Source organism: Solanum verrucosum, unplaced genomic scaffold (assembly GCF_900185275.1).
Source record: "Solanum verrucosum unplaced genomic scaffold, falcon-dt-bn FXZP01000277.1, whole genome shotgun sequence".
Lineage (NCBI taxonomy): Eukaryota > Viridiplantae > Streptophyta > Magnoliopsida > Solanales > Solanaceae > Solanum > Solanum verrucosum.
In genome coordinates, this window is record NW_026019945.1 from 3,525,659 (window position 1) to 3,552,381 (window position 26,723).

The 26,723-nt window shown below is 30.0% G+C and overlaps 4 protein-coding genes and 1 long non-coding RNA gene across 12 annotated transcripts in view; 1 reads left to right on the forward strand and 4 right to left on the reverse strand.

The window, feature by feature from the left end:
• LOC125840531 (cytochrome P450 CYP72A219-like) overlaps positions 1 to 20,227 on the reverse strand; it is a 61,095-nt gene extending 40,868 nt beyond the window's left edge. For 2 of the 7 annotated variants that reach the window (XM_049519520.1, XM_049519518.1), the window contains exon 1: positions 3,588 to 3,900. In XM_049519520.1, the coding sequence (XP_049375477.1) occupies positions 3,588 to 3,873 (286 nt within the window). In that variant the 5' untranslated portion in view covers positions 3,874 to 3,900. Of the gene's footprint in view, positions 1 to 98; positions 660 to 1,311; positions 1,697 to 1,809; positions 2,055 to 2,100; positions 2,153 to 2,665; positions 2,884 to 3,587; positions 3,978 to 20,000 lie in introns of those variants that run through there. The other 5 variants (XM_049519564.1, XM_049519572.1, XM_049519509.1 and 2 more) reach the window with 4 other exon arrangements.
• LOC125840682 (uncharacterized) lies at positions 1 to 23,318 on the forward strand. Its single transcript, XR_007443757.1, has 2 exons — positions 1 to 146; positions 22,852 to 23,318. It is a non-coding gene; the product is annotated as an uncharacterized LOC125840682 (long non-coding RNA).
• The window catches only part of LOC125840642 (epidermis-specific secreted glycoprotein EP1-like), a 41,978-nt gene that overhangs the window by 12,494 nt on the left and 2,761 nt on the right, over positions 1 to 26,723 (reverse strand). Inside the window, exon 2 of one of the 2 annotated variants that reach the window (XM_049519628.1) lies at positions 12,426 to 12,516. The exons of the other annotated variant lie outside the window; for it this stretch is intronic. The gene's annotated coding sequence lies outside the window, so the exon portion shown is untranslated. Of the gene's footprint in view, positions 1 to 12,425; positions 12,517 to 26,723 lie in introns of those variants that run through there. 2 annotated transcript variants of the gene reach the window in all.
• LOC125840634 (epidermis-specific secreted glycoprotein EP1-like) lies at positions 12,721 to 13,657 on the reverse strand. Its single transcript, XM_049519610.1, has one exon. It carries the CDS (start codon positions 13,655 to 13,657, stop codon positions 12,761 to 12,763), a length of 897 nt encoding a protein of 298 aa, XP_049375567.1. The 3' UTR covers positions 12,721 to 12,760.
• LOC125840612 (cytochrome P450 CYP72A219-like) lies at positions 22,939 to 26,441 on the reverse strand. The gene is made up of 5 exons (XM_049519578.1): positions 26,141 to 26,441; positions 25,289 to 25,506; positions 23,997 to 24,241; positions 23,499 to 23,883; positions 22,939 to 23,364 (listed from the first exon to the last, which is right to left on the reverse strand). Exons 1-5 carry the CDS (start codon positions 26,424 to 26,426, stop codon positions 22,939 to 22,941), a joined length of 1,560 nt encoding a protein of 519 aa, XP_049375535.1. The 5' UTR covers positions 26,427 to 26,441.

Below are 26,723 nucleotides of genomic sequence, written 5' to 3' on the forward strand. Positions count from 1 at the left end.
TGTAGAATATTTAATGGATTTTCCTCAAACAAATACAAAATTTAAACCGGAACTATTAAGTTTGTCCGAACAACAAAAACAACTTACCCAATATGAGGGTCAAGGGAGAGTGGAGAGTACACCATATAATCCCCTATCTTTATGACGTAGAGAAACATGTTTCTGAACCCATATTTAATATTGTAACTCCACCCCTGAATCGAGTCTCAATAAACTCTTCACAAAATATGAAATTATAGTTTGTGGAAAATAAGTGGAGCACCATACTGAGGCTGAGTGGTTACCGAGGACTGAGGAGAATGGGTGTAGGATGGAGACAATTCAAAAGAGAAGCTTTGTAGGATCATACACAAAGTCATCTTTGCCTCTAACATGGCAAAATTTTGTCCAATGCACATTCTAGGACCCCAAGCAAATGGAAAATATGTAACTTGACCCTTTGTTGCACTTGATATTCCTTCTCTAAATCTATCTGGATTGAACTTGTTTGCATCTTCACCCCATATATCTTTATCATGATGCAATAATATCATTGGCAATGTGACTAGCACACCAGTTGGTAGAGATACTTCTCCTAGCGTAATGTCTTCATAAATTCGTCGGCTAAGTACTGTTATCGGGGAATATAGCCTTAATGACTCGTTTAAGATCATCGTTACCTGCAAAAGGAAATGCTCCTCCATCAGTTATATCAAAGCATGACGGAGACCCGTAAAAAGTTATTTAAGTTGCTGGCTCCCGTATCATCAGGTAACCAACTTAGTTTACCTTCTGGCACTAAGCAGACATTAGCCCCCACACATGGTCTTACGACTTTGCCAGGACCTAGTTATTGCTAGTTTCGACCTCCTTTGTGAGGAGGCACCCCTTATCCCGAAGTTATGGGGATTCGTTGTTGACTCCCTTTATTATTAGTGGGTAAACTAATTCCTATGAGTGGAGTAATATTACTCTTGCTTGTAACCAACATAAAGAGATGTTCCAGAAATGAGATTATCCCCGCTATAGAAGACATAATTCTCTAATAGCTTAAAGCCTTAGATGAGATGGTCACACAATTCAACGTGATGTCAAAGCAAGCAGATATCCTATGTTCAAGTCTCACCCAATCGATAATCAAACGAAATTTACACGTGCTTGTAGAAGAGTCCTCCCGTCCTTCCTAAGGAAACCATGAAAATTGGGTTCTTCTATTCTAGTATCAAAGCTCTAGTCTTTTAAAATTCAAGCACTCAAGCAATACAATACAATACAATGAAAGTAAATATACTCATGCCACATTTATTGAACCAACGAAACTAGAATACTTACAACTTTTAGATGATTTAATCCATCAAAATCTGGTTTCCGACTCCCAAACACTTGCAAGACTTCTTCTCTGGCCCGTGCCTGCCAATCTGGATATCTGCTCAACAACACCAGAGTCCACAGAATCCACACTGATGTAGTTTCTGCGCCAGCAAAATAGAATAGCTTGCATTCTTCAATGACTTCTTCAATGCTCATTCCAAAGTCCTTATTTCCGTGCAGTTCAATTTCTTTAAAATTTGATTCCAGCAATATGCCCAATAGATCCTCATTATCGGCATTCCCAGCTTCCATTGCCTTCAATCTTTTATCGATAATACCTCTAATTGAGGACCGAACATCCTTTTTTATTTCCTTCATTCTTCTGTTCCTCTTTGTTGGCAAAAATCTTTGAAATTGTTTTATGAAACACAAAACCAAAATGCATTCACAAAAATTAGAACTAATCAATTTGCATTTCCAATAGCTACATTTACCAAATTCTTAGGAGAATTAAGTTACCTCCATCCTGGGATATAAACTGAGTGTATAACTTCGAGAAAATGCTGAGCTTGTTCCTGTTGAAGTTCAAAAATCTTTCTACCTTCTTCATAACTACTGCCAAAAGCTGTCCGAGAGATCACATCACAAGTCAATTGCTGCAGGTGCGGCCATACATCTATCTCATGAGAGCCTTCAACTTGAACAGCGTCTTCCCATTTGCTCAGCATCTCACTACAGCTCAAGTAAAAAGCTGGAAGCATATGCTGTTCGAGAAAATGGTGAACCAGGGAAAATGTCAATAACACTAACACTTGAACATAATTAGGAACACATATTCAATCACCATCTAGTAAATATATATAAGAAATTACTCCACTGAACATAGTCCTCTCTGGATGTAGGAATACAACATGGACTAAATACGTACTCTGTCCAAGCCAAGGAACTTACGCAAAGAGAGTCCTGATAAATGATGATCCAGACAAGATTCAACTTCTTTGAACCATAAAATTCACTCTCTGATTGTCAAACTCAAGCTAAGGTAGCAGAAATCACTCAATATAGTCATATGTCGAACATACAACACCAAATTGAAAACATAAAGAAGTAAGAGTGAACATATTATCGATTGGTGGAAGAACAATCTAGAACATTGAATCATGATCCAGGTGAGATTCGTCCCTATAGAACCACTATTGCCTACATCAAGTCAGGTAGCAGATAGCATATTACTTGTAATAGTCATATGACATAAAAGTTTAGATTGAACGATAAGGAAGGCAAATCAAAGAAGATAGAAGCAATAGCACACATAGAGTAAGAATTGCACAACATAATAGTTTCTGGTTGACCAACACGAAGTTGAATGACAAACCTTTAACTTCTCTAGATGGAACGCGGGATTGATGATTTTTCTATGTTTAGCCCATTTGTCTTTCTCATAGCTTACTAATCCTTGTACAAATAAGGTGCCTAATGGATTTCCATGAGGCTTTTGATACACATAGTTTTTCGAGAGTACTTCCTTTATAAGCTCAGGATCCATGATTAGTATTTGTGGTCTTGGACCCATCCATATAAAACTTTTTTTGCCTGCAAACATGTATATGTCTCATGATTAACTACAACTAGTACAAATTTCAAAACAAAACATCTATACAATCGAGGAGAACGAAATGAACAGAGTGATCTTTAGAAGATAAACAAACCAGGAGAACAGGCTCATTACAATTTCATTGAATTCGAAAAAAGTTGAAACAAACTACATACTCCAAGGAGCTTCTAGATAAACTGCTTATTTGTATTAGGAAGTTCAGTAAATAGTAACTAAAGAAAACTATGGGTACAACTTCAAGTTCAAAAAGCTTAAACTTCAAATCCTAACTCCGTCTGTGGAAATGAATGAGGGATTTGTGAATGGATATCAAATTCATGAATTTAATCTACTACTTATATCACTAATTAGTAGTTAGAATAAGGTAGCCCAATCCACTAAAGCTCCGGCTATGCACAGGTGTGGAAAGAAACGGACTGACTACAAGAGTTTATTGTAAGCATACATTTCTACGGAAAGTGTTTACAATGGTCTATTGTAAACACCTTTTATCCTACATGTCTACATAAGGTTGTTGGTTCTACGACTTGAACCAACTCGTGATTTCCTAATTACATGACATCAACTTTATGAGTTACTCAATAACTAAAAAAGGATTATGGATATATGTGTTCAAAACTAATAAATTTAAATTTCTGATTCAACCGTACAAATGAAAAAAAAAAATTGAGTGAAAACTTACCATATTTCTTGATGGTTTCAAGAAAGAAAGGCACCATTCTTGGTGCTAAATCATGATCAAACATATTCATAGGCTTTGAATTAGCTTCCTTAATCATCCCACTAAGATCTTTCATGTCCCCATACAATAATCTGTATGAATTCCCATTTAGCCCTTGTTTCCTCAACAATTTCTCCAACTTCTTTGGATTAAACCAAACCCAATTCAGTACTTTCCATAGACACACAAACAAAGTAATTGCTATGGCACAACAACATATTGTTACTATCATTTCAAGTTTTTCCATTTTTTTTTTCTGAGTAAAAAATAAGTATTACTATAGTTTCTTGCACTTAAAAACACCTAGCAAGTTCATGTAAACTACAAAAACGATGTCGTCATGAGTGACGAACAAAACGCAAAATTGTCTAAGGTTCTCTGTTCAAGTACGCAAGTTGTACAATTATAGAAGAAAATTTTAAAATGATGTACATGAGTGGATCTGATTTAATTTTATTTTATTTTATTATATATCTGCTTTGTACAATTATAGCAAGAAAAAATTAAAATGATGTACATGAGTGGATCTGATTTTATTTTATGCTATTATATATCCAAAAGTAGAAGTAACTAGAGACTAGAAGCATACAATTTAAAAGAAAAGATATTTTCATTAATCTAGAACAACGATAAAAATTTTGAACGACAAATATTGTTGGATATTTTAAAATAACTTTAAATCCATTATTGACATCAACTATTATGTCATATTAAATAATTTGGATGCCAAAAATTACTAACTACATCAACACTTGCGTAATCAACCTGCTCACCAAGTTGATATTCCCTTTCTCCCCAAGTTAATTAATAGTCTTTTCCTTTGCCTCCAAGTTGAGATGTTCTCCACCGCCTTGCTTATATATATATATTATATATATATATATATGTTAGTTGATTTAGTAACTAAAAGCATGATACTAGATAAAAATCTAGTAAAACCTTTATGGTATATAGAATACGAAACCTTAGTAACAATACTTAAGGTAATGAAAAATTTAAATGAAGATCTAAAAAGAAAGATAGTGTCTATAATCACTCTTAGAATAAAGAAAGAGGAAGAAAGACAAGAACTAATATACAATTCATATAGTTTTCATAGTGAAACTAATATGATGGATACTTCTGATTATTACTATTCAGAATAAAATGAGTTTAAAAGAAGTCTCAGAACTTCTAAAAGACTTAATAGAAAGTCAAAAACAATTAACCTTACGGTTAAAAATGATAGAAATAGAAATAAAATATATAAAAGAAAATATTCCAGGAAAATAACAAATATGATAGAAAAAACTGAAAAGTTTGATAGAATAGTGAGTAAAAATATATAAAAGACTTGTTAAATAAAAAGACTGCAAGTACAAGCACCTATCAGAAAGGAAGCATGGATGAAATTTTAATCCAAAATTTCCTTGAAAAACAGAAAATGAAAGAAAAAGATTTATATGATCTAAAAACAAATCTAGAAACAAATCTAGAAGAAAATTCTGAAAAACTTAATTCTGAAGAAAAAGAATCAAAAAATAATGAATGAATTAGACGAATTAATCTATTCAATGGAAGATTTAAGTCTTTCAGAACTAAAAGTGTTCATGAATAAAGGGGAAACAGGAGGACCCCAAGGAAAATTTGAAGCTTCAACTTCAATGAAACAAGAATGGCAAGAACCAGAACAAGATAATAGAAATTTTGCTAATAAGGCAAAGAAAAACAATGAATTTTCAAAAAAATTTCATGATAATAATAAATCAAAATTCATGCCGAATAGGCTTCCAATAGGAGACATTGGAGCTCAATTTCTAGATCTTGAATGTAAAAGAGATCCAGAAAGTAGCCTAGACCTATGGTCTCAAAATATACTCCTATACTTCCTATTAGGAAAAGGAAATTATACAGATGAAGAAAAATATATCATCATGATAAACACTTTCATAGGAAAAGTAAATGACTGGTTTTCAGGATTAACAGAAGATGCTGAAAATATAATCAAAAATGACACCTTAGAAGGATTAAAAAAATTTGTACAAAAAGGTATAACAAATCTAAAGCAATACATTGCTAATGAATTCTTTGGTGGACAAGGAAATATAAAAGAAAACAAAGAAGCTATTAGAGCCATAGCTAAAGAACAACTGGAAAAATTACAAATTTGTAAAATGAGTTTTATTCAAGAATACACTTGTGAATTCGAAGAATATTACTACCAAGTATTTGATAGCGGTAAAGAAATGTTACCATATCTAGAAAAATACTATCAAAAATTACCAGGCTTCTGGGCAAAATACTTCAGAGAAAAATATGAAAAAGAAAATAAAAAAGGAGACACTCTAGGACAAAGAATAAGTTTCCTAAAAAATCGACTTAGTCAACTTTGTATGTCTCATAACATTCAAAGAAAAGCTAAAAGAATAAATACACAAATCTATTGTAATGATACAAAGGCATCTACCCAATGGGGATGTGATGATAGACCATATAAGAAAAGAAAACAACTCAAAAAAGGGTTAATAAAAAGAAAGAATTTTTCTAAACAAAAATACATACCAAGAAAAAAGTATTATAAAAAGAAAAGAGATTTTCAAAAAACAAAACCTGCTGATAAATGCAAGTGTTATACTTGTGGCGAAGAAGGCCATAAAAGTTACGAATGTAACAAAAAACGAGTAAAAATCTCAAAAATAGACAGAGTAGAAATTGATTCAGATCTAGAATCAATAAAATCTATAGAAAGCGAAGAATTCTTTGAAGAAATCTATGAAGAATATTCAACCAGTTCAGAAGAATCTGACTAAATGAATAAAGAAATTAAAGAAAGAGATGATTCTGTTCAAATTCTAGAAACAGAAGAAGATCATCGAGGTTACGCTCTAAAAGCAACCTTTGATGGAGAAACATTTAAAAGAATCCAAGGATTAAAACTAAAACTTAATGTTGAAGACAATCTACTTAGTAGAATGCAAAGAATGTTTGCAAGAGATAAAATCTCTTATCATGAATATCAAGAAATAGAAAAGGTAATAGAAATTACCCAAACAACATGAAAACATAAACTAAACCTGTTAACCAAACCTATGATAGAACAAATTCTTAGGAAAATTCCTGAAAGAAAAAGAAAGAAAATGAATTATGTTCATTTAGGAGGAATCCAAATATTAGTCAAATCGACTTTTAAAGAAGGGATCAATTGTCCGATAGTAATAAATCTATCAGATGAAAGATTCATAAATGCAAGAGAAGGAAATCTTGGTATAGTAGAGGGAAACCTAGCCTATACAAAACTCCTATTTACATACTATCCAAAGTATTGTATATCACTCAAAGATGCTGATTTTAATGACGCATTGAGTTAACATTTTCAAATCAAAAGGAATGATCTATTCAAACCAGGTAATCATATAATGAGTATATATTACCAAGCCTTATACACAGTTACTAATTCAAATTATGGTAAAGTGTATAAAAATAAATGAATGATCGAAATAGATCAAGAATGTGCAGGAATTGCAAGAATAGTTGAAGCAGAAATTCAACAAGCTCAAATTCCAGATGAATATGAAATTCGATTTGGAAAAACACAAGAAATAGGAAGTACTAGCAACCCTAGACTTTCAATTGAATATGGAAGAAATTCAATCAGAAAAAGTATATCGAATAGATACACTTTAAAAATTGAAACTCCAAATATAACAAAAATAAAAGGAAGAATCTTCAATGGAACAGAATGGATATATCAAGATATCTTGATACAAACAGGAGCAACTGCTAACCATGTAAAAGGAATCCTAATAGATGGAATACCTGTTTATGAAGGTGAGCATTATACTTATCAAACCTTTGAAGGTAATAATTTTAGTTGTAAAAACATGGTAAATTTACCAATACAACTAGACACCATAAGAATAACAGCTCCCTGTTATATTACTAATCACGAGAGTGATCAAGAATTAATTTTAGGAAATCTATTCCTAAATAAATTAGAAGATTATAGCATTGGAAAAAAGGGCATAGAAATGCTATACAAGGGTGAAACTTGTTTCATACCCAAAATATAAATGCCAAAGGAAACAATTTTCAAAGTATCTGTTTTCATAGAAATAACATTCTATGATACAAAATTAACAACCTGTTGTCAAATAGACAATGGATCTGAAGCAAGTCTAGCGAAATCTTTTTTAATAAAAGATTGGGACATAAATAAAAATAACATCTCTATGATTGGAATCACAGGAGATAAAGAAAAGCTTTCAAAATCAAAAGAAAAGGTAGAAATAATTCTAGGATCAAAGATTGTTTCTATAAATAAATTATTTGCTTATGATAAACTAGAGACAAACTTATTATTAGGAAATGATTTTTTACAGCAATTTCAGGATTATCATCAAACGTTGTATATGATAAGCCTTAAAACTCCTTGTGGACATTTCATAAAAGTCCCAAGAAAACAAACTCCATATAGTCTTGAAAAAGATAATGAAAACTTTAAAAGAAAATACTTAGATAATCTAAGAAAAATCACATGTAAGTGTCTTAATCTAGAAAAGATTAAAGAAAATTTACAAAAATCTTATGGTGAAAATCCATTAGAAAAATGGGAACAAAATCATGAAAGAGCAATTTTGACTCTAAAAGATCCCAGTATAATCATTAGAGTAAAACCCATGCTCTATAATGAAGAGGATAAAAACGAATTTAAAATTCAAATCAAAGAATTACTCAATCTAAAATTAATAAGAATGAGTAAAAGTCCTCACAGTAGCCCAGCATTTATGGTAAGAAACCATGCTGAGATAAAAAGAGGAAAAGCTCGAATGGTGATAAACTACAAAGAACTAAATAAAAATTGCTTATTTGATGGATATTTTATCCCAAATAAAAATAATTTGATAAACCTTGCAAAAGGAAAAACATATTTCTCAAAATTTGACTGTAAAAGTGGATTTTGGCAAATAAAATTAGCAGAAAACTCAATTCAGTTAACTGCTTTTAGCACTCCAAATGGACATTATGAGTGGTTGGTCATGCCTTTTGGGCTAAAAAATGCACCACAAATATTCCAAAGAAAAATGGATAAAATATTCTCTGAAAAAGAATTTCTAATTGTCTATATAGATGACATTCTAATATGTTCAAAAACATATGAAGAACATTTGAAACATCTGAAAGAATTTTCAGAAATTTGTTTGAAAAATGGAATCGTTTTAAGTCAGAAGAAAGCTGATATAAACAAAAACGAAATAGAATTCTTAGGAATGATTATTTCAAAAAATGGGATTGAACTCCAATCACATATATCAAAAAAGATAGTAGAGTTTCCTGATAAATTAACAATAAAGCAAGAAATTCAAAAAAATTTGGGTTGTTTAAATTACGCAGGAGAATTTGTTCCGGACTTAGCAAAAAAAGGGAATATTCTACAAAAATTGATTAGAAAATCCAATAGACTTGGATGGACTGAAGAACACACGCAGTGTATAAAAAGTTTAAAAGAAGAATGTGCAAAGTTACCAAAACTAAGATTACCAGAAGATAACGATAATCTAGTTTTACAAACTGATGCATCTGATTATCATTGGGGAGCATTATTGCAAACCGATTTAAATTAAATTTGCAGGTACACAAGTGGTACTTTTAATGATGCAGAAACAAGATATTCCACTAATGAAAAGGAATTATTAGCAATTGTTAGAGGAATCAGAAAATTTTCTGCTTTTCTTTTACCAAAACAATTTGTTATTAGAACTGATAATACTCAAGTTTCAGGGCTAATATTCAATAAACTACCTTCCGAACCGCAATACAGAAGATTGCACAGATGGCAGGTGTTATTATCTTTTTATTCGTTTTCAATCGAATATATTAAAGGAAATGATAATTTTCTTGCAGACTTCATTTCAAGAAACGTCCAATATGGACAATCATACAGAGATCCTGATGAACAGGATATATGAAGGAATGAAGAAAGTGGATGAGTCCATTGATGAAAAAAGCCAGAAGCTTTTTAAAATAAGAGACGAACTATCAAAGTTGTCTGAACAATCTCGGATATTACAATCTGAATTAAATCAGCTTAGTACCGCTCATGTCGGCCAATTACTCAAAAGAAGACAATGTAGCGTCCATTATCTTATCTCAAGGAATCTTCAGGACCCAGCAATCAAGTAAAGCTAGGACTAAGAAGATATTATGCAATAATTTAGGGAAGTCCCTAAATAATTTCCTTTTTGTAATAAGTCCCTCCTCACATCTATAAAAGGAGAGGAACTTCATAAGAAGAAGGCAGACTAAATTTTTCCGAGAGAAACTCATCTTAGAAAATATTAGGTACCTTCAAGAGATGAAGTGTTGTGAGTAGTACTTCTCCCGCCAGGGAAAAGTATTTTTTATTATGTTGTGAGTATAGTATTAATATAATATAGTATGTATGTAACAATTATCATATGAAATAAACAGTTGGTTTTTATACCTCTCTCCTTATAATTCCATAAATAGTCTTAAGTGAAGGTTGCGATCTTCAGCCTTAAGGAGGAACAGTGGGAAAGTAACCATAGACTGAGGTCGTTAGGGTGAAAAAACTGTTCATGGCCTGAAGGGAGAACTTCTGCGGAAGTGATAGGACTATTCATCGAAGAAAGAGAAGGAAGGTATACACGCAAACTCTTTATTCATACTGTAATTCTTACGCATATACTATATAGTACATATACTTTGCTTAGACATAAAGAAAAATACTTAGTACCTATAGGGAATAAAAATATTTTTGAATATCAAACATGCTATTTGCATATCATGCTTAGGCATATTAAAAATATAATCATGCTATTTGCATAATGAAAAATATTCAACAGCCTTTGCATAAAATAAGAAAAAGGGCTTGGGAGCATAAAAAGGCTTTATTTCATATGAATAAAGCAATCAAAGAAATGGAATTAGTATATGAGCATGCTAGTCATCCATATGAAACTCTAAGATTTTCTATAAGAGAAATGAAGAGTTACAGAGCACAAGAGTATTTTGAATATCAAGATGCTCTAAATATCTTAAAGAGCAATAGAATTTTTACAGCTTAAAAACTGTATTTAATTAATTATCCGCAACCCTGTTTAAAAACAAACAGCATGAAAATAATGGTATCAGAGCCAAGTACAAAATTAAAATCTAGTAACTAAAAGCATGATACTAGATAAAAATCTAGTAAAACCTTTATGGTATATAGAATACGAAACCTTAGTAACAATACTTAAGGTAATGAAAAATTTAGATGAAGATCTAAAAAGAAAGATAGTGTCTATAATAACTCTTAGAATAAAGAAAGAGGAAGAAAGACAAGATATATATATATATTAGTTGATTTAGTCTTATAGGTAGACAACGAAGTGAAGGAGTATTAGTTACTTTTTAAACTTGCTTTTTTTTTTTGTATTATTTATATTTTGTTGATTTATGTATTCTCTAATTAATTAGAGAAGACTTGATTAATCCTGGAAAATATTTTGCATTGCTGAAATAGTTTCTCAGGACACTGCCTAGCACAATTCAAATATTATATTTATATATATACATATATTACTTAAGAATATTATTGTAGTAGCATTTATCTTAATTCTTGTATTATTATTTTGATATTATAATTACCCCATGTATATATTTTCCAACAAGTATTGGGTCGGTGCAAAGTGTAAGTAAGGTCGGAATCGGAATCTGTTTAAATTTATTTAAAAGTTTGTCAAATTTACTTTTAAGTTATTTTTAATTTTTGCAAGTGTTTCACAAAGTTAAAAATAAGTTTTAAATGACTTTGAAAAAATTAAAAACTAAAAATAAGACTTTAGTGATTTTCTTTTGACATAAAAATCATTTAAATTTGATCCTTTTTTTTTTTAACTTAAAATTTACTTTTTTTTTCTAACCTATCGAAATGAGCTCTAAATACTATTAGTAGGCGCCTGATAATAGAATTTGAAATTTTGATTTTTGAGATTTACAATGTTTATTTATAAAGTTGCATAAAATTCAATTTTAAATTATGATTTTATATTTAAATTATTCAAAAATAGGAAATGTGTGAATTATTAATTTGAAGTCTTTAAGATATTTAGATACTTTGTTTGTGAATTATTTCCTCTGTTCATTTTTCTTTGTTTACTTTTAAAAAATCATAAATAATTATCACCTGATTTTTAATTTTCTCTATTATTAATTATAGTTATTTTTCAAAATATTGAATTTATTATTTTCAAAAAAAGTGATATAACAAATGTATCATTTTATAGTACTATCTTTTATGAGATGTGTAAAGTCAAACATGAACAAATAAAAATAATAAACGAAATATAATTACTCATTTGATAAGATTCTATAAAAAATTTAAAAAGTTTTAATGATTTTCATATATTACTAAATTTTCAGATTTATAAGAAAATATACAAAATAAGATATCTAAATTGCGTCACCTAAAAATTTCAACTTCAAACGATTGTTTTTTCAAATGATCCTTATTATTCATTTTATATGGACTTCAGTTTTTATTTTGTTTTATTTGCAAATAGCTTATACTAAAATTTGAATATAGAAATTATTGTAAAGGAACTTAAGTATAATATGTTGGTGTTTCAATATTAGCCAAGAAGGCACAAATACTATTTTTACAGAATGTTTGTGTCAAATTTTTTTTAAAATAATAATTAATAAGACCCAAAGGATCATTTTATAAATATGATTTAAGAAAATATATAACTAATTCTGTTTAAGTGAAGTTAATACAATTTATCATGATTAAATAATGCAACAAAGGCAATCGAGATCTCACTTGTTAAAAGCTTCTTTCATAAATATAACAACAAAACATAATGAGGCACCACCTTCAATCATTATATATCAAAATAATAAACACACTCTTAATTCAACCAAAACATAATATTTTTTTCAAAAGGGGAAAAAGAAAAATATAATTAACAAAACATTAAATAGGAACTACTACTCATTTATTGGACTACTAGCTGTGGACCCACTTATTGTACTGGACACACTAATCATTATCTTATAGAGCTACGTTTTACAACAATATAACAATAATAATATAACCCGTGAAATTTGCTCAAATGTGTACACAGATTTAGACGTTTTAAATATGAAACATTTTAAATCCTACTGTAAGTTACTTTCCAACGGAATTCATCTGCTTCTTCATCTCTAACAAAAGTGTAGGCCTTTAGATTTCCATCAATTTCAAGTCTAAGATATGTCAATGTTGTGTTGTATTTAGTAAATGCCATCACATGTGAACTTCTCTGTGTTGATTTTGCAAATCTATAATCCAATTTCAATCTTTGATTCCCACTATTCAATTTTATCGATTCCAACGTGTTATTCCCATAATCGAACCAAGCTAATTCCACGTCTACCTTGTTTCCTTTGTAGACAGCGAACAATCTCGGCTGGACCACCAACCTATAAGGCCCGTTCGCATTCTTTTTCACCGAGGCCCGGCTCACAAGCTTATTCGGGCCGGACAATCGGAGAGTTTGGCCCACTAGTAATGTGTCAGTGGGATAGTTGAAACTCTGCCAGACAAATTTACCCTTGGAGTCATGTAGCACCATGTTACCGTTAGGTAACAACTTGAACCCGGTGACCCCCTTATTGGCCGTGTTGGTCTGCCAAGCGATTCGACCGTCAGCATCCGCCAATACGAGATTTCCGTTAGTTCCAAACGTGAATGTCGCATTTTCTTTAACAGGGTTTCCCCTATTTGCTTCCCACACCCAACGCATGAGTGATTCAGAACGGACAGTGCCCATTCGCAATGCTAATGTCCATGCATTAGGAGTTGTGTTGTAGAAACAGAGCTGAAATGGATTATTGAAAATACTAATAACGCGATAATTTGCTCTGTATTCTACAACATAATCTCCTAATTCGCCTTCATTGACGAATTTAAAGGTGTTTTCAGCTGGAACTTGAGCAATGCAAGAAAATATTTGGGAGAAAAGAAAGAGAGAGGCAAGAAGTGTAGTACTAGGCCATGAAGGAGACATGTTTAGTTTGTTGTTTTAGCTTGTTTGTTATATGATACATTTGCTTCTTGAGATTGGTATTTACAGATGGACGGGGAAGGATAATTATATTAGTTATATATGTTGTTTATCAGAATCATTAAGATATTTGATTTTGACTAGATGTAATTAATTATACACAAGTTGGGTAGTCAATGTTGAGGTGCTCTACGCGGAAACAATCAAGTGGATATATATGCCTTAAAGTTATAATTTTTCCCTTTGATGGCACTTTGTTTTTGGATTTAAGTTTCTTTAGATATAAAGTTAGCAGTGTTAGGAAGTGTTTTATTTTTAATATAATTTTTTTAACATAAAATCAAATTTAGTCGGACTTCAATATAAATATTAAATATTAAAGGGAAAATAAAAATTAAAAAAAAAAAGAAAAGAAAGAAGTATGTGCATAGTGCATTTATTGTCTCAAATTTAAGAGAGAATTTATCAGCACTCACTATAACAAAAATATCTTTTAGCAGCAATAAATAGACACATTAATAAAGAGTGTTAAAGTCTTTACCGACGGCGGTATTAGTTAAGTGTTATTAGATTCAATGTCGCTAAAGGCCTCTAATTACCGCTAAAAATACATATTTAGCGGCAATTGAGCTATTGTTGTTAATTAATTGTCACTAAAGATCATTTTTAATGTAGTGATTCATGTTTATATCAAATTATATTAGTTTATTATTATTATTATTATTATTTAATTGAAATAAATATAATCTTTTAATTCAAATTTGAGATACACAGAAAACTAAAGATAATGTTGATAAGTTAAAAAAAATTCTGTAGAGTATTATTTGATAAACTGGTAATATGAGTCTTTTAGACTAATCATAGTACATTGAATTAAAACCACAGAATAACAAAACTAACTCTCATAAGTCATACTAATAGTAAATAAATTTCTATTTTATTAAAGAAGTAAACACATATTTTGTATTTTATTTAGGTATATTCTAATTTACATATATCTAACAAGATCTTGTATTCAGATTTCTTTTCTTTTTTTTTACATTGTGTCACTGTTCAATACATATTTTGAGCAAATTAAAAGTCTCATGTGAAAATATAAGGCTCTCTATCAAATATAAAAACAAATTGTTACCTTATCACAAACCTAAACCTAAGAAGTTGTCAAAATAAAAAGAGAGATAAAAAGTGGTCCAATACCACTGCCCACTTGTGTCTTTTGGATAAAATGGGGTTGAGGTGGCTCGATGTGGAAATTGATTACGACATGCTTATATTTGACCGTTTAATTAAAAATATTATTTTGTTGGCAATATAAATATACACTGACTATTTCATTTTGGATGAATTATAATACAAATTTATATTTATATTTATCAAACATACCAATAGTTTTTGACTTTCTCCTTATATTAGTAGTAATATATTAGTTTCTAAAATTTGTTTTGTATCAATAATATAACATCTTTTAAAATTCCTTTTATATCAACAATTTAATAATTCACTTTGTATTTATTATTAAATCACTGATATGTAACGAATTTTAAAAACAACTGTAACACTAATAATGAACGAATTTCAAATTATCTATACTATCACTATGTTAGATAATTAGGTTTCAAATGATCGTTATTTCAAAAAAAAAAATCCTTTATTTATATATCATTTTCAATTTTGTCAAATTAATTTACATAGTCAATCAGTGTGCACGTAATTACAAACAATCATAATTTTGTCGTAAACCAAGGAAATCTTTTCACTATCAGCTTGTCACTTTGTTTATTGCAAATTTAAAATCTCCCTCAAATTTATATTTTTTGCAGCATTATTGATTCTCGATTTTATAGAGTACATATATTAAATTAATTTATAATACAAAAAAACTACAATAGTAAAAGTATTTTCTAGAAAATACAAAATTCCTATTACTGCAAATCCTTCTCAGTTTGTAATATTAAATATTTCTACCATTTTATTTTATGTGTAGTGTTTGACTAGCTTCAGAATTAAATATGCATGTTAGTTTGACTAACATATTAATATTTTAAGAATGAAGAAAAATAAAATAAAATTGTGGATGTAACCTGTTGTTGTAGCATTTAAGCGAGAATTTGCCTTTGATGTTATATAGTCGTGTTCGTGTTTGGCGATTATCACTTTGCAATAAAACAAAGTTATAATTTTAAAGTAAATTAGATTTCCTGTTTTTGACAAAATGATTGATTTCTGTGGGGGTATGATTATGTAACTTTAATTATCTTATCCAGCCGCCTCAACAATTTCAAATAGTCTCGATCTTTTTTATTTAGTGTTTGATATTTATATTTGAATTTAATTGAATTTAGATTTGTATAACAAAGTTTATCTATGAAAGTGTCACTTTTAATACGATTTTTTTCATTCCAAAAGCTTAAATCTTAGACATATGCTTAAAGATGAAGAATTCTCAGTCATCCACCGCAATTTTTGCAGACCAAAAAGCCGTTTGGTTTAAGCATAAGATAGTATAATTTTGATAAAAAATTACGTATTAGTTTAATTTTAGCCGTTTAAAATTAATGTGAAAATACACAACTCGTAATACCATATGCTTATTCCTAAATAAATTCAAGTTTCTAGGATAGGAAACAAGAAAATCTATGTACGTACTTTAGATCTTGCCATAAGACACTAAATATTTGTCATTACTTTAATATCTTTATGAGTTATGGGCCCTTTGAGGTCAATATAAAAATTAGGATAAACTACCTTATTAGACATACATCACTACTATATATACTAATATTATCTTTACTTTTAAATAATTACATCTATTATCACTTTTAGTATTTTATACCATATATTAATATATTATTTAAAAATACAATTAGATACCCACATCCCTTAAAATTATTATTGATTAATTATTTGCTTAAATAACTCTTTCACTCCAAATCAACCACTATCTCTTAATTCTCCCCTCCCATGTTTATCACTCAATTATATCTCCTCCTTTTTTATTCAACAATTTCACCTTACAATTTCATTTCAACAATAGTTAATCTACTCTCTTCTTCTCAAGATATCATCACCACAAATTCTCCTGAACCCAAATATTATTTTATATTGTTCATTTATCACGAGTTCAAATCACAGTAACTGCTACAGAGAAACCTTTCAATTCATAGTGGGTCTTGATTGTTTGTCTTCGAAAGAAATGGATCTTAGTTTTGATTATGTTATGCCACAGCGCAAAAGGATCAAAGGGAATATTGTAGAGAGTTTTTGTTTGCTGGTGTTCTTCTAAGAATTTCTTTGGTTACTGTGATATGGATGTGGTAGTACCAATATTAATAGCCCTTGAAACATGTGTATCCAATAAGTAGTAATCTTAATTAAGATCTGAGTTGTATTTTTAGCAATGGGGTATATGAACATGTATATGAATCCACTATTAAATTTCGGATACATGATTTTTAACAACACAATGATATTAATGATACGACATATACTCTACAATCGTGATTTGTTCATAGATTCATGTGTTTCAACTACATTTCATATTTAGATACACATAATTAAATGTACATGCTTATTATATATTCGAGATACATGTTTTTGGAGTATGAAATTTAGATACACATAATTAGATGTATATGCTTCTTCTTTTTGTATATTCCATATTTAGATACACATAATTTGATGTATATGTTTACTATGTATTCAAGATACATGTTTTTGGATATAACATATGCAATTGATACTTGATACATCAAATTCATACTAGATACATATAAAAGATACATGAAATTAATATTAGATATATATATATATATATATATATATATATAGATACATAAAATTAATACTAGATACGTATAACAAATACATGAAATTAATGTACTTGTATGATACTCATGTATCTAAATGTTTAGTTTGTTGGATACATCATATATTGATAATAGATACATCAAATTAATGAATTTATTATTTTAAGAGTAATAATTTGAAATTAATCAAATTACATTACCAAGATATACATGTTTTTATCTTATATTAATAATATTAATGAATTTACTATTTCAAAGAATAATAAAATGAAATTAATTATCTATGTATTTTGAAAATCCTCAATTACTCCTCTAATTAAGGAAATAAGTTACAACCAATTAATTTAAATAAATAAATTTGTTAAAATTCGACAGATACATGTATCTCATGGATTCAGACTCATATATCCTAATCATGAAATATGGTAGAGGAAGTAATATTTGAAACTATTGAGAATCTTAGTTATTAAGATCTAAACTAGTGGGATTTATGTGATTTGCCCTAAAAATTATAGGAAATAATCTTGTGAAAACAGATGATTTTAAATTTTTTGACTCCAATATTGTCTTATTTAGCCAAATATTCAAGATTAAAAGTTAGGGTACTTTTTTTTGTCTCACTTAATGGGACACGATCAGTATTTCGAGAGTCAAATAGTTTAACTTTTGGATATGAAATCTTTAAATTGAAAATTATGTAAAAAAAATTATAAGTCACAGTAATTAATAATTTAAAATATTTAAAAATTATATGAAAAAATTGTGATAAAAAAACTTATTTGAATCTTTATATTTATTGAATAAGATAAAGGCAGAAATAAATAATTTTTATTATATTTTAAATTTTAAAAGTTACACTAATTATTTTGAATTGACTAATTTCTACAAGAGTCAAAATAAATATCATTTGTCAATATAATGGAGAAATTTATACTTGCTGTTTCGATTTATTTGTTCAACTTTTACTTTTAATATATTTAAAAGAATGTCTGTTTTTTTTTAAGTCTTTTAATTTTAACTTTTCACGTTGCATGTTTCAAAGACCATAAGATTAAACAAAATTTTAGTACACTTAACATATTAGTATAAGATCACAAGATTCAAATTGTTCTTTACTTTCTTAAATTTCATGTCAAGTCAAAACAAGACGAACGAATTGAAATGGAGAGAGTAGTTTCTGGATATTCAGATATTCTTGTTTTTGATATAAGTAGATGATATAAAATCTAAACTTTATTAAAATGGACCTTAAAAAGTAGTATTGGTGCAGATAATGTAACCTGTTTTTGTAGCATTTAAGCCAGAATTTGCCTTTGATGTTATATAGTCGTGTTCGTGTTTGGCAATTATCACTTTGCAATAAAACAAAGTTATAATTTTAAAGTAAATTAGATTTCCTGTTTTTGACAAAATGATTGATTTCTGTGGGGTATAATTATGCAACTTTTATTATCTTTATCCAGCCGCCTCATCTTTTTTATTTAGTGTTCGATATTTATATTTAAATTTGACTGAATTAAGATTCGTATAACAAAGCTCATCTATGAAAGTGTCACTTTTAATATGATTTTTTTTCATTCCAAAAACATCCATAAATTTAGGCACGAATTCCTATAAGGAGGGAGAGAAAAAATTCGGAAACTGAATAATTAACTTCAATTGAAAAATTAATTAATTTGTGAAGTTCATATTTAAAACTATATTTGTAATTAAATATAAATATATGTATATACGGTTAATTAAAAACTTAAGTTGTATATTATAGTAAGGAAATAATAGGGAAACGTATAATAAGTAGGTTTATAAAATCAATCAATAAAATCATTTACTTTTTTTTTCTCATCTATTATTTTTAGAGTCTGACATCGAGTTTTATTTATTCAATTTGATTTTCAGTTTATTAATGTGAGAATCAAAATTATTTAGGTTTGATTTTTCGATTTGAATCTACTATGTATGGAAATATATGTCTATTTTATTTTCTGAAAAGGCAAAAGAAATCGACAGTCAAAAATGATTTGTGTCTTGGAAGAGAACATTTTCTTATTATTTTCACAAAGAATTAATTATTGAACAAATCGTTCAATGGCAATTTTAAAATTTACTCAATACTTGTAACAGTAAACATAATAAATTTTTACTAAATTTAATTATTTTACTCGGTCATATAACTCCTTATATAAGTTACTTGATGATAGCGGAGCTACACTATTAGTTACGGGTTTGCACTAAGCTACCACATTTCTGCAAGAGGCTGTTTTCAAAGCTTGAATCTACGACTTCCTAATCATATGTCAACAACTTTACTAAATTTTTTTTGGTTTACCACCCGGTGTCGGGTGCCCACATTGGAACCCGACTAAATCTGGATTCGCGCCGGAAAGTCCCACTTGGGAGTAAAGCGCTCCCTAATAAAGGCAACTATGTACCCAAGGAGCTCAAACCCGAGACCTCTTGGTTAAGGATGAAGGAGTACTTACCACTCCACCACAACCCTTGTTGGTAACAACTTTATCAGTTATCAGAGCTCGAAAACTTACCATATTTCTTGATGATTTCAAGAAAGAAAGGCACCAATCTTGGGGATAAATCATCATTAGAAATATTCATAGGCTTTGAATTAGCTTCTTTAATCATCCCAGAAAAATCTTTCATATCACCATACAATATTCTGTATGAATTCCCTTTTAGCCCTTGTTTCCTCAACAATTTCTCCAACTTCTTTGGTCTGAACCAAACCCAATTTAGTACTTTCCATAGACACACAAGCAGAGCAACTGCTATGACACAACAACATATTGTTACTAATATTTGAATTTTGTCCATTTTGTTTGAATTAAATTTATGTGTGCATATAAATTACTACTATATATTTATATCTACCATGTTTGTGGACATTGATGAGCAAAGGCAAATATCTGAGGACTTTTTATCCTAAAAAACATAGATTGTATCCCCACCCTCCGACACATCCCAGCAATGTACAACAGATGTCTACGTTCAAACGTCTTGCTTTCTTGAAATAATAGAAAAACATAATAAGTAGGTCTATAAAATCAATCAATAAAATCATTTACTTTTTTTCCTCATCTATTTTTTGTAGAGACTGACATCGAGTTTTATTTATTCAATTTGATTTTCAGTTTATTAATGTGAGAATCAAAATTATTTAGGTATGATTTTTTCGATTTGAATCTACTAATGTATGGAAAATATATGTCTATTTTATTTTCTGAAAAGGCAAAAGAAATCGACAAAGTCAAAAATGATTTGTGTCTTGGAAGAGAGCATTTTCTTATTATTTTCAAAAAGAATTAATGAATTTTTGACCAAACTAAGTCATTATTTAAAGCAATTTATCAAAATAGTATGTTTTTTAAAAATTTTACAAAACTAGTATAAACGTATTCCATAGTAACGTTTTAGGGTATATTATATTTTTAAAAAATTTAGTTGTGTGTTGACGGCGTTAAGTTGAGAAACGTTACCAGGGGCGGCTCAACGTAATTGGGGGCCTAAAGCAAAATTTCAATTCGCGGCCTAAAATAATAAATATACTTCATATATGTATTTATTCAAAAAAAAAAAAATTACACTATTTAGATGAAAATTACTAGTACTTAATATTGTTTTTTTCAGTTACTAGTTTTAGGTATGATTTTATTAACTCAACATTGAAAAACATGTTTTAAGTGAGACAATTTATATGTATTGTTAACATAATGCTATAAGTAATAAGTTGATAAATATTAAATAAAAATAAGAGTTAGAACCATAGAAGTTGACTCAAGAAGTTGATGACTTGATATACCTCATTTTAATATGCTTATAGTAATGCTTGAAACTAAAATTTAAAAAGAAATAAAAAAGAATTTGTAATTCACTTTGTTCAACACTTTTCACTATTAATTTTTATTTTTAACAAAGTACAAAAGATGTTAAAGTGGATAAAATAATTTATTTTAAAAAAAATTATACTTTTTTATCATAAATAATTATTTTTTCTATAAAAGTTTAAACACATAATTTATTCTTGACAATAATTTGGGGGCCCCGAAATTTGGGGGCCTAAGGCAAAGGCCTTATTTTCTAAAGCATAGAGCCGCCCCTGAACGTTACTGTGAGTAACGTTTTATAATATGTTACTTTGACTCACGTTTTACTCCTAAAACGTTACTCAAAATAACGTTTATTAAGAATCAAATCCTGTAAATATAGCTATAGAACGTTACTGAGAGTAACGTTTTATCTTTAAAACATGATTGTATGTTTGGAGCGGACACATCTAATATACCTATAAATTTCAATTGATTGGAGTTGTTGTCTGCATTTTTTCTTTGATAAGTCATTGCTATTGAAGTCTACCTAGTCTAGATATGTTGCGTATATTTTATCATTCAGATTCCAAAAATTGTTTCCTGCATTAGCTCAAAGTGCATTAAAATTCTAATAGTTACTAGTATTCCATGAATCATGCCATTTGTGTTTAATTAGTGGATGTGGAAATTGGCTCCGTTTAGAAACCACACATAGGATATATATGTGCAATAGTTTTAGAATTTTCCATTTAGTACTACATGTAGTTAAATAGTTTAACTTTTGGATATGAAATCTTTAAATTGAAAATTATGTAAGAAATTTTATAAGTCACAGTAATTAATCATTTAAAAATTATATGAAAAATTGTGATAAAAAAAATTATTTGAATCTTTATATTTATTGAATAAGATAAAGGCAGAAATAAATAATTTTTTATTATATTTTAACTTTTAAAAGCTACACCAATTATTGCAGGATTCGATGGCCCTTGATTAGATTCTTAAGAAACGTTACTGTGATTAACAGGAGTAAAACGTGACTCAAAGTAACGTATTATAAAACGTTACTCACAGTAACGTTTCTCAACTTAACGTTGTCAGCACAAGTCTGATTTTTTTAAAAATAAAGTATATCCTAAAACGTTAATGTGAAAGACGTTTATACTAGTTTTGTAAAATTTTAGAAAAATATATTATTTTGGTGAATTCCTTTAAATAATGGCCTAGTTTGATCAAAACTTCAAGAATTAATAATTGAAAAAATCATTCAGTGAATATTTTAAAAATTATTCCATAGTGTAACAGTAAACATAATAATGTAGACAACCTAAAATATTTAAAAACCTTCTCCAAATTTCAATTATGTCACATAAATTGAAATTGAGAGAACACCGTATATTGAACTCTTGCTAGCTCGGGTTCCCATGTGTAGAATATTTAATGGATTTTCCTCAAACAAATACAAGATTTAAATCGGAACTATTAAGTTTGTCCGAACAACAAAAACAACGTACCCAATATGAGGGTCAAGGGAGAGTGGAGAGTACACCATATAATCCCCTATCTTTATGAGGTAGAGAAACATGTTTCTGAACCCATATTTAATATTGTAACTCCACCCCTGAATCGAGTCTGAATAAACTCTTCACAAAATATTAAATTATTGTTTGTGGAAAATAAGTGGAGCACCATACTGAGGCTGAGTGGTTACCAAGGACTGAGGAGCATGTGTGTAGGATGGAGACAATTCAAAAGAGAAGCTTTGTAGGATCATACACAAAGTCATCTTTGCCTCTAACATGGCAAAATTTTGTCCAATGCATATTCTTGGACCCCAAGAAAATGGAAAATATGTAACTTGACCCTTTGTTGCACCTGATATTCCTTCTCTAAATCTCTCTGGATTGAACTTGTTTGCATCTTCACCCCATATATCTTTATCATGATGCAATAAGATAATAGGCAATGACACTAGCACACCAGTTGGTAGAGATACTTCTCCTAGCGTAATGTCTTCATAAATTCGTCGTGTAAGTACTGTTATCGGGGAATATAGCCTTAACGACTCGTACAAGATCATTGTTACCTGTTACAGAAATGCTCCTCTATCAGTTAAGCAAGCATGAACGAGATAATCAAAAGAAATTCACACGTGCTTGTAGAAATAACAATGAGAGTACCCATGGCATAGAAATTGAACCAAACAACAAGAATACTTACAACTTTTAGACGATTTAATCCATCAAAATCTGGTTTCCGACTCCCAAACACTTGCAAAACTTCTTCTCTGGCCCGTGCCTGCCAATCTGGATATCTGCTCAACAACACCAGAGTCCACAGAATCCACACTGATGTAGTTTCTGCGCCAGCAAAATAGAATAGCTTGCATTCTTCAATGACTTCTTCAATGCTCATTCCAAAGTCCTTATTTCCGTGCAGTTCAATTTCTTTAAAATTTGATTCCAGCAATATGCCCAATAGATCCTCATTATCGGCATTCCCAGCTTCCATTGCCTTCAATCTTTTATCGATAATACCTCTAATTGAGGACCGAACATCCTTTTTTATTTCCTTCATTCTTCTGTTCCTCTTTGTTGGCAAAAATCTTTGAAATTGTTTTATGAAACACAAAACCAAAATGCATTCACAAAAATTAGAACTAATCAATTTGCATTTCCAATAGCTACATTTACCAAATTCTTAGGAGAATTAAGTTACCTCCATCCTGGGATATAAACTGAGTGTATAACTTCGAGAAAATGCTGAGCTTGTTCCTGTTGAAGTTCAAAAATCTTTCTACCTTCTTCATAACTACTGCCAAAAGCTGTCCGAGAGATCACATCACAAGTCAATTGCTGCAGGTGCGGCCATACATCTATCTCATGAGAGCCTTCAACTTGAACAACATCTTCCCATTTGCTCAGCATCTCACTACAGCTCAAGTAAAAAGCTGGAAGCATATGCTGTTCGAGAAAATGGTGAACAAGGGAAAATGTCAATAACACTAACACTTGAGCAGAATTAGGAACACATATTGTTAGGACCGAAATAAGCAGGTGTAATGCGGAAGCTAGCAAAGCAAACCTCGAAAGACCACAAGTAAGAAGACAAACGAGAAACACACCAAAAGAGACAGATTTAACGTGGTTCGGTCAATCGACCTACGTCCACAAAGGAGATGAGCAATCCACTATAAATATGAGAGTACAAAATATAGAGAGAAACAACCTCAACCAATTCACTCAGAATACATGGGAGGTTCACACAAATGATAACGTATCAAGCTTGTGACCCACAAATTCTCCCCCTAACCAAAACTCTCAAAGCCCTTAAAACTACATTGTGAATGCTGATTAAGTTAGAAGGAACAAACCTCTATTTATAGAGTTCTAAACCTTTTCCTACAAGAAAAGAACTAGCCAATCCAAAACCTTTTCCTAAAAGGAAAACCTATTTATGGTAAGAAATTCAGGGCAAATAAAACCCAACACATATTCCATCACCATCTAGTAAATATTTCTAAGAAATTATTCCACCAAACATAGTCCTCTCTGGATGTAGGAATACAACATGGACTAAATACGTACTCTGTCCAAGCCAAGGAACTTATGCAAAGAGAGTCCTGACAAATGATGATCCAGACAAGAACCATAAAATCACTCTCTGATTGTATAACTCAAGCTAGGTAGCAGAAATCACTCAATATAGTCATATGTGAAACATACAAGACCAAATTGAAAACATTAAGAAGCAAGAGCGAACATATATTATCGATTGGTTGAAGAACAATGAATCATGATCCAGGCGAGATCCATCCCTATAGAACCACTATTGCCTACATCAAGTCAGGTAGCAGATATCATATTACTCGAAATAGTCATATGACATAAAAGTTTAGATTGAACGATAAGGAAGGCAAATCAAAGAAGATAGAAGCAATAGCACACATAGAGTAAGAACTGCACAACATAATAGTTTCTGGTTGACCAACACGAAGTTGAATGACAAACCTTTAACTTCTCTAGATGGAATGCGGGATTGATGATTTTTCTATGTTTAGCCCATTTGTCTTTCTCATAGCTTACTAATCCTTGTACAAATAAGGAGCCTAATGGATTTCCATGAGGCTTTTGATACACATAGGTTTTCGAGAGTACTTCCTTTATAAGCTCAGGATCCATGATTAGTATTTGTGGCCTTGGACCCATCCATATAAAACTTTTTTTGCCTGCAAACATGTATATGTCTCATGATTAACTACAACTAGTACAAATTTCAAAACAAAACATCTATACAATCGAAGAGAACGAAATGAACAGAGTGATCTTTAGAAGATAAACAAACCAGGAGAAGAGGCTCATTACAATTTCATCGAATTCGAAAAAAGTTGAAACAAACTACATACTCCAAGGAGCTTCTAGCTAAACTGCTTATTTGTATTAGCAAGTTCAGTAAAGAGAACTATTGGTACAGCTTCAAGTTCAAAAAGCTTAAACTTTAAATCCTAACTCCGTCTGTGGAAATGAATGAGGGATTTGTGAATGGATATCAAATTCATGAATTTAATCTACTACTTATATCACTAATTAGTAGTTAGTATAATGCAGTCTGATCCACTAAAGCTCTTGCTATGTGTAGGTGGAAAGGAATGGACTACAAGAGTCTATTGTAAGCAAGTTATCCTACATTTACCTGATTGTATAATTAAACTCCTTATCTAAGTCACTTGATAATGGCGGAGCTACAGTATTAGCTATGGGTTTGCACTAAGCTCTTACATTTGTGCAAGAAACTGTTTCCACAGCTCGAATCTACAATTTCCTAACAACAACTTTACCAGTTACTGCAACTTGAAAACTTACCATATTTCTTGATGATTTCAAGAAAGAAAGGCACCATTCTTGGTGCTAAATCATGATCAAACATATTCATAGGCTTTGAATTAGCTTCCTTAATCATCCCACTAAGATCTTTCATGTCCCCATACAATAATCTGTATGAATTCCCATTTAGCCCTTGTTTCCTCAACAATTTCTCCAACTTTTTTGGATTAAACCAAACCCAATTCAGTACTTTCCATAGACACACAAACAAAGTAATTGCTATGGTACTACAACATATTGTTACTATCATTTCAATTTTTTCCATTTTTTTTTTCTGAGTAAAAAATAAGTATCACTATAGTTTCTTGCACTTAAAAACACCTAGCATGTTCATGTGAACAACAAAAACGATGTCGTCATGAGTGGCGAACAAAAATTTTCTGTTCGAAGTGCGCAAGTTGGACAATTATAGCAAGAACATTTTAAAATGGTATACATGAGTGGATCCGATTTTATTTTATTTTATTGTATATCCAAAAGCAGAAGTAACTAGAGTCTAGAAGCACACAATTTTTTTTTTATAAAAAAAGATATTTTATTAATCCAGAACGAATAAAATTTT

Bases quoted from the DNA above. Each gene is read 5' to 3' on its own strand.
- LOC125840634 (XM_049519610.1), bottom strand. From the start codon at position 13,657: ATGTCTCCTTCATGGCCTAGTACTACACTTCTTGCCTCTCTCTTTCTT.
- LOC125840612 (XM_049519578.1), bottom strand. From the start codon at position 26,426: ATGGAAAAAATTGAAATGATAGTAACAATATGTTGTAGTACCATAGCA. The intron at 24,242-25,288 runs GTTTGTCATTCA...TTTCTCGAACAG, and splicing joins TCCATCTAGAGAAGTTAAAG to CATATGCTTCCAGCTTTTTA. The intron at 23,884-23,996 runs GTAACTTAATTC...ACAATTTCAAAG, and splicing joins GTTTATATCCCAGGATGGAG to ATTTTTGCCAACAAAGAGGA.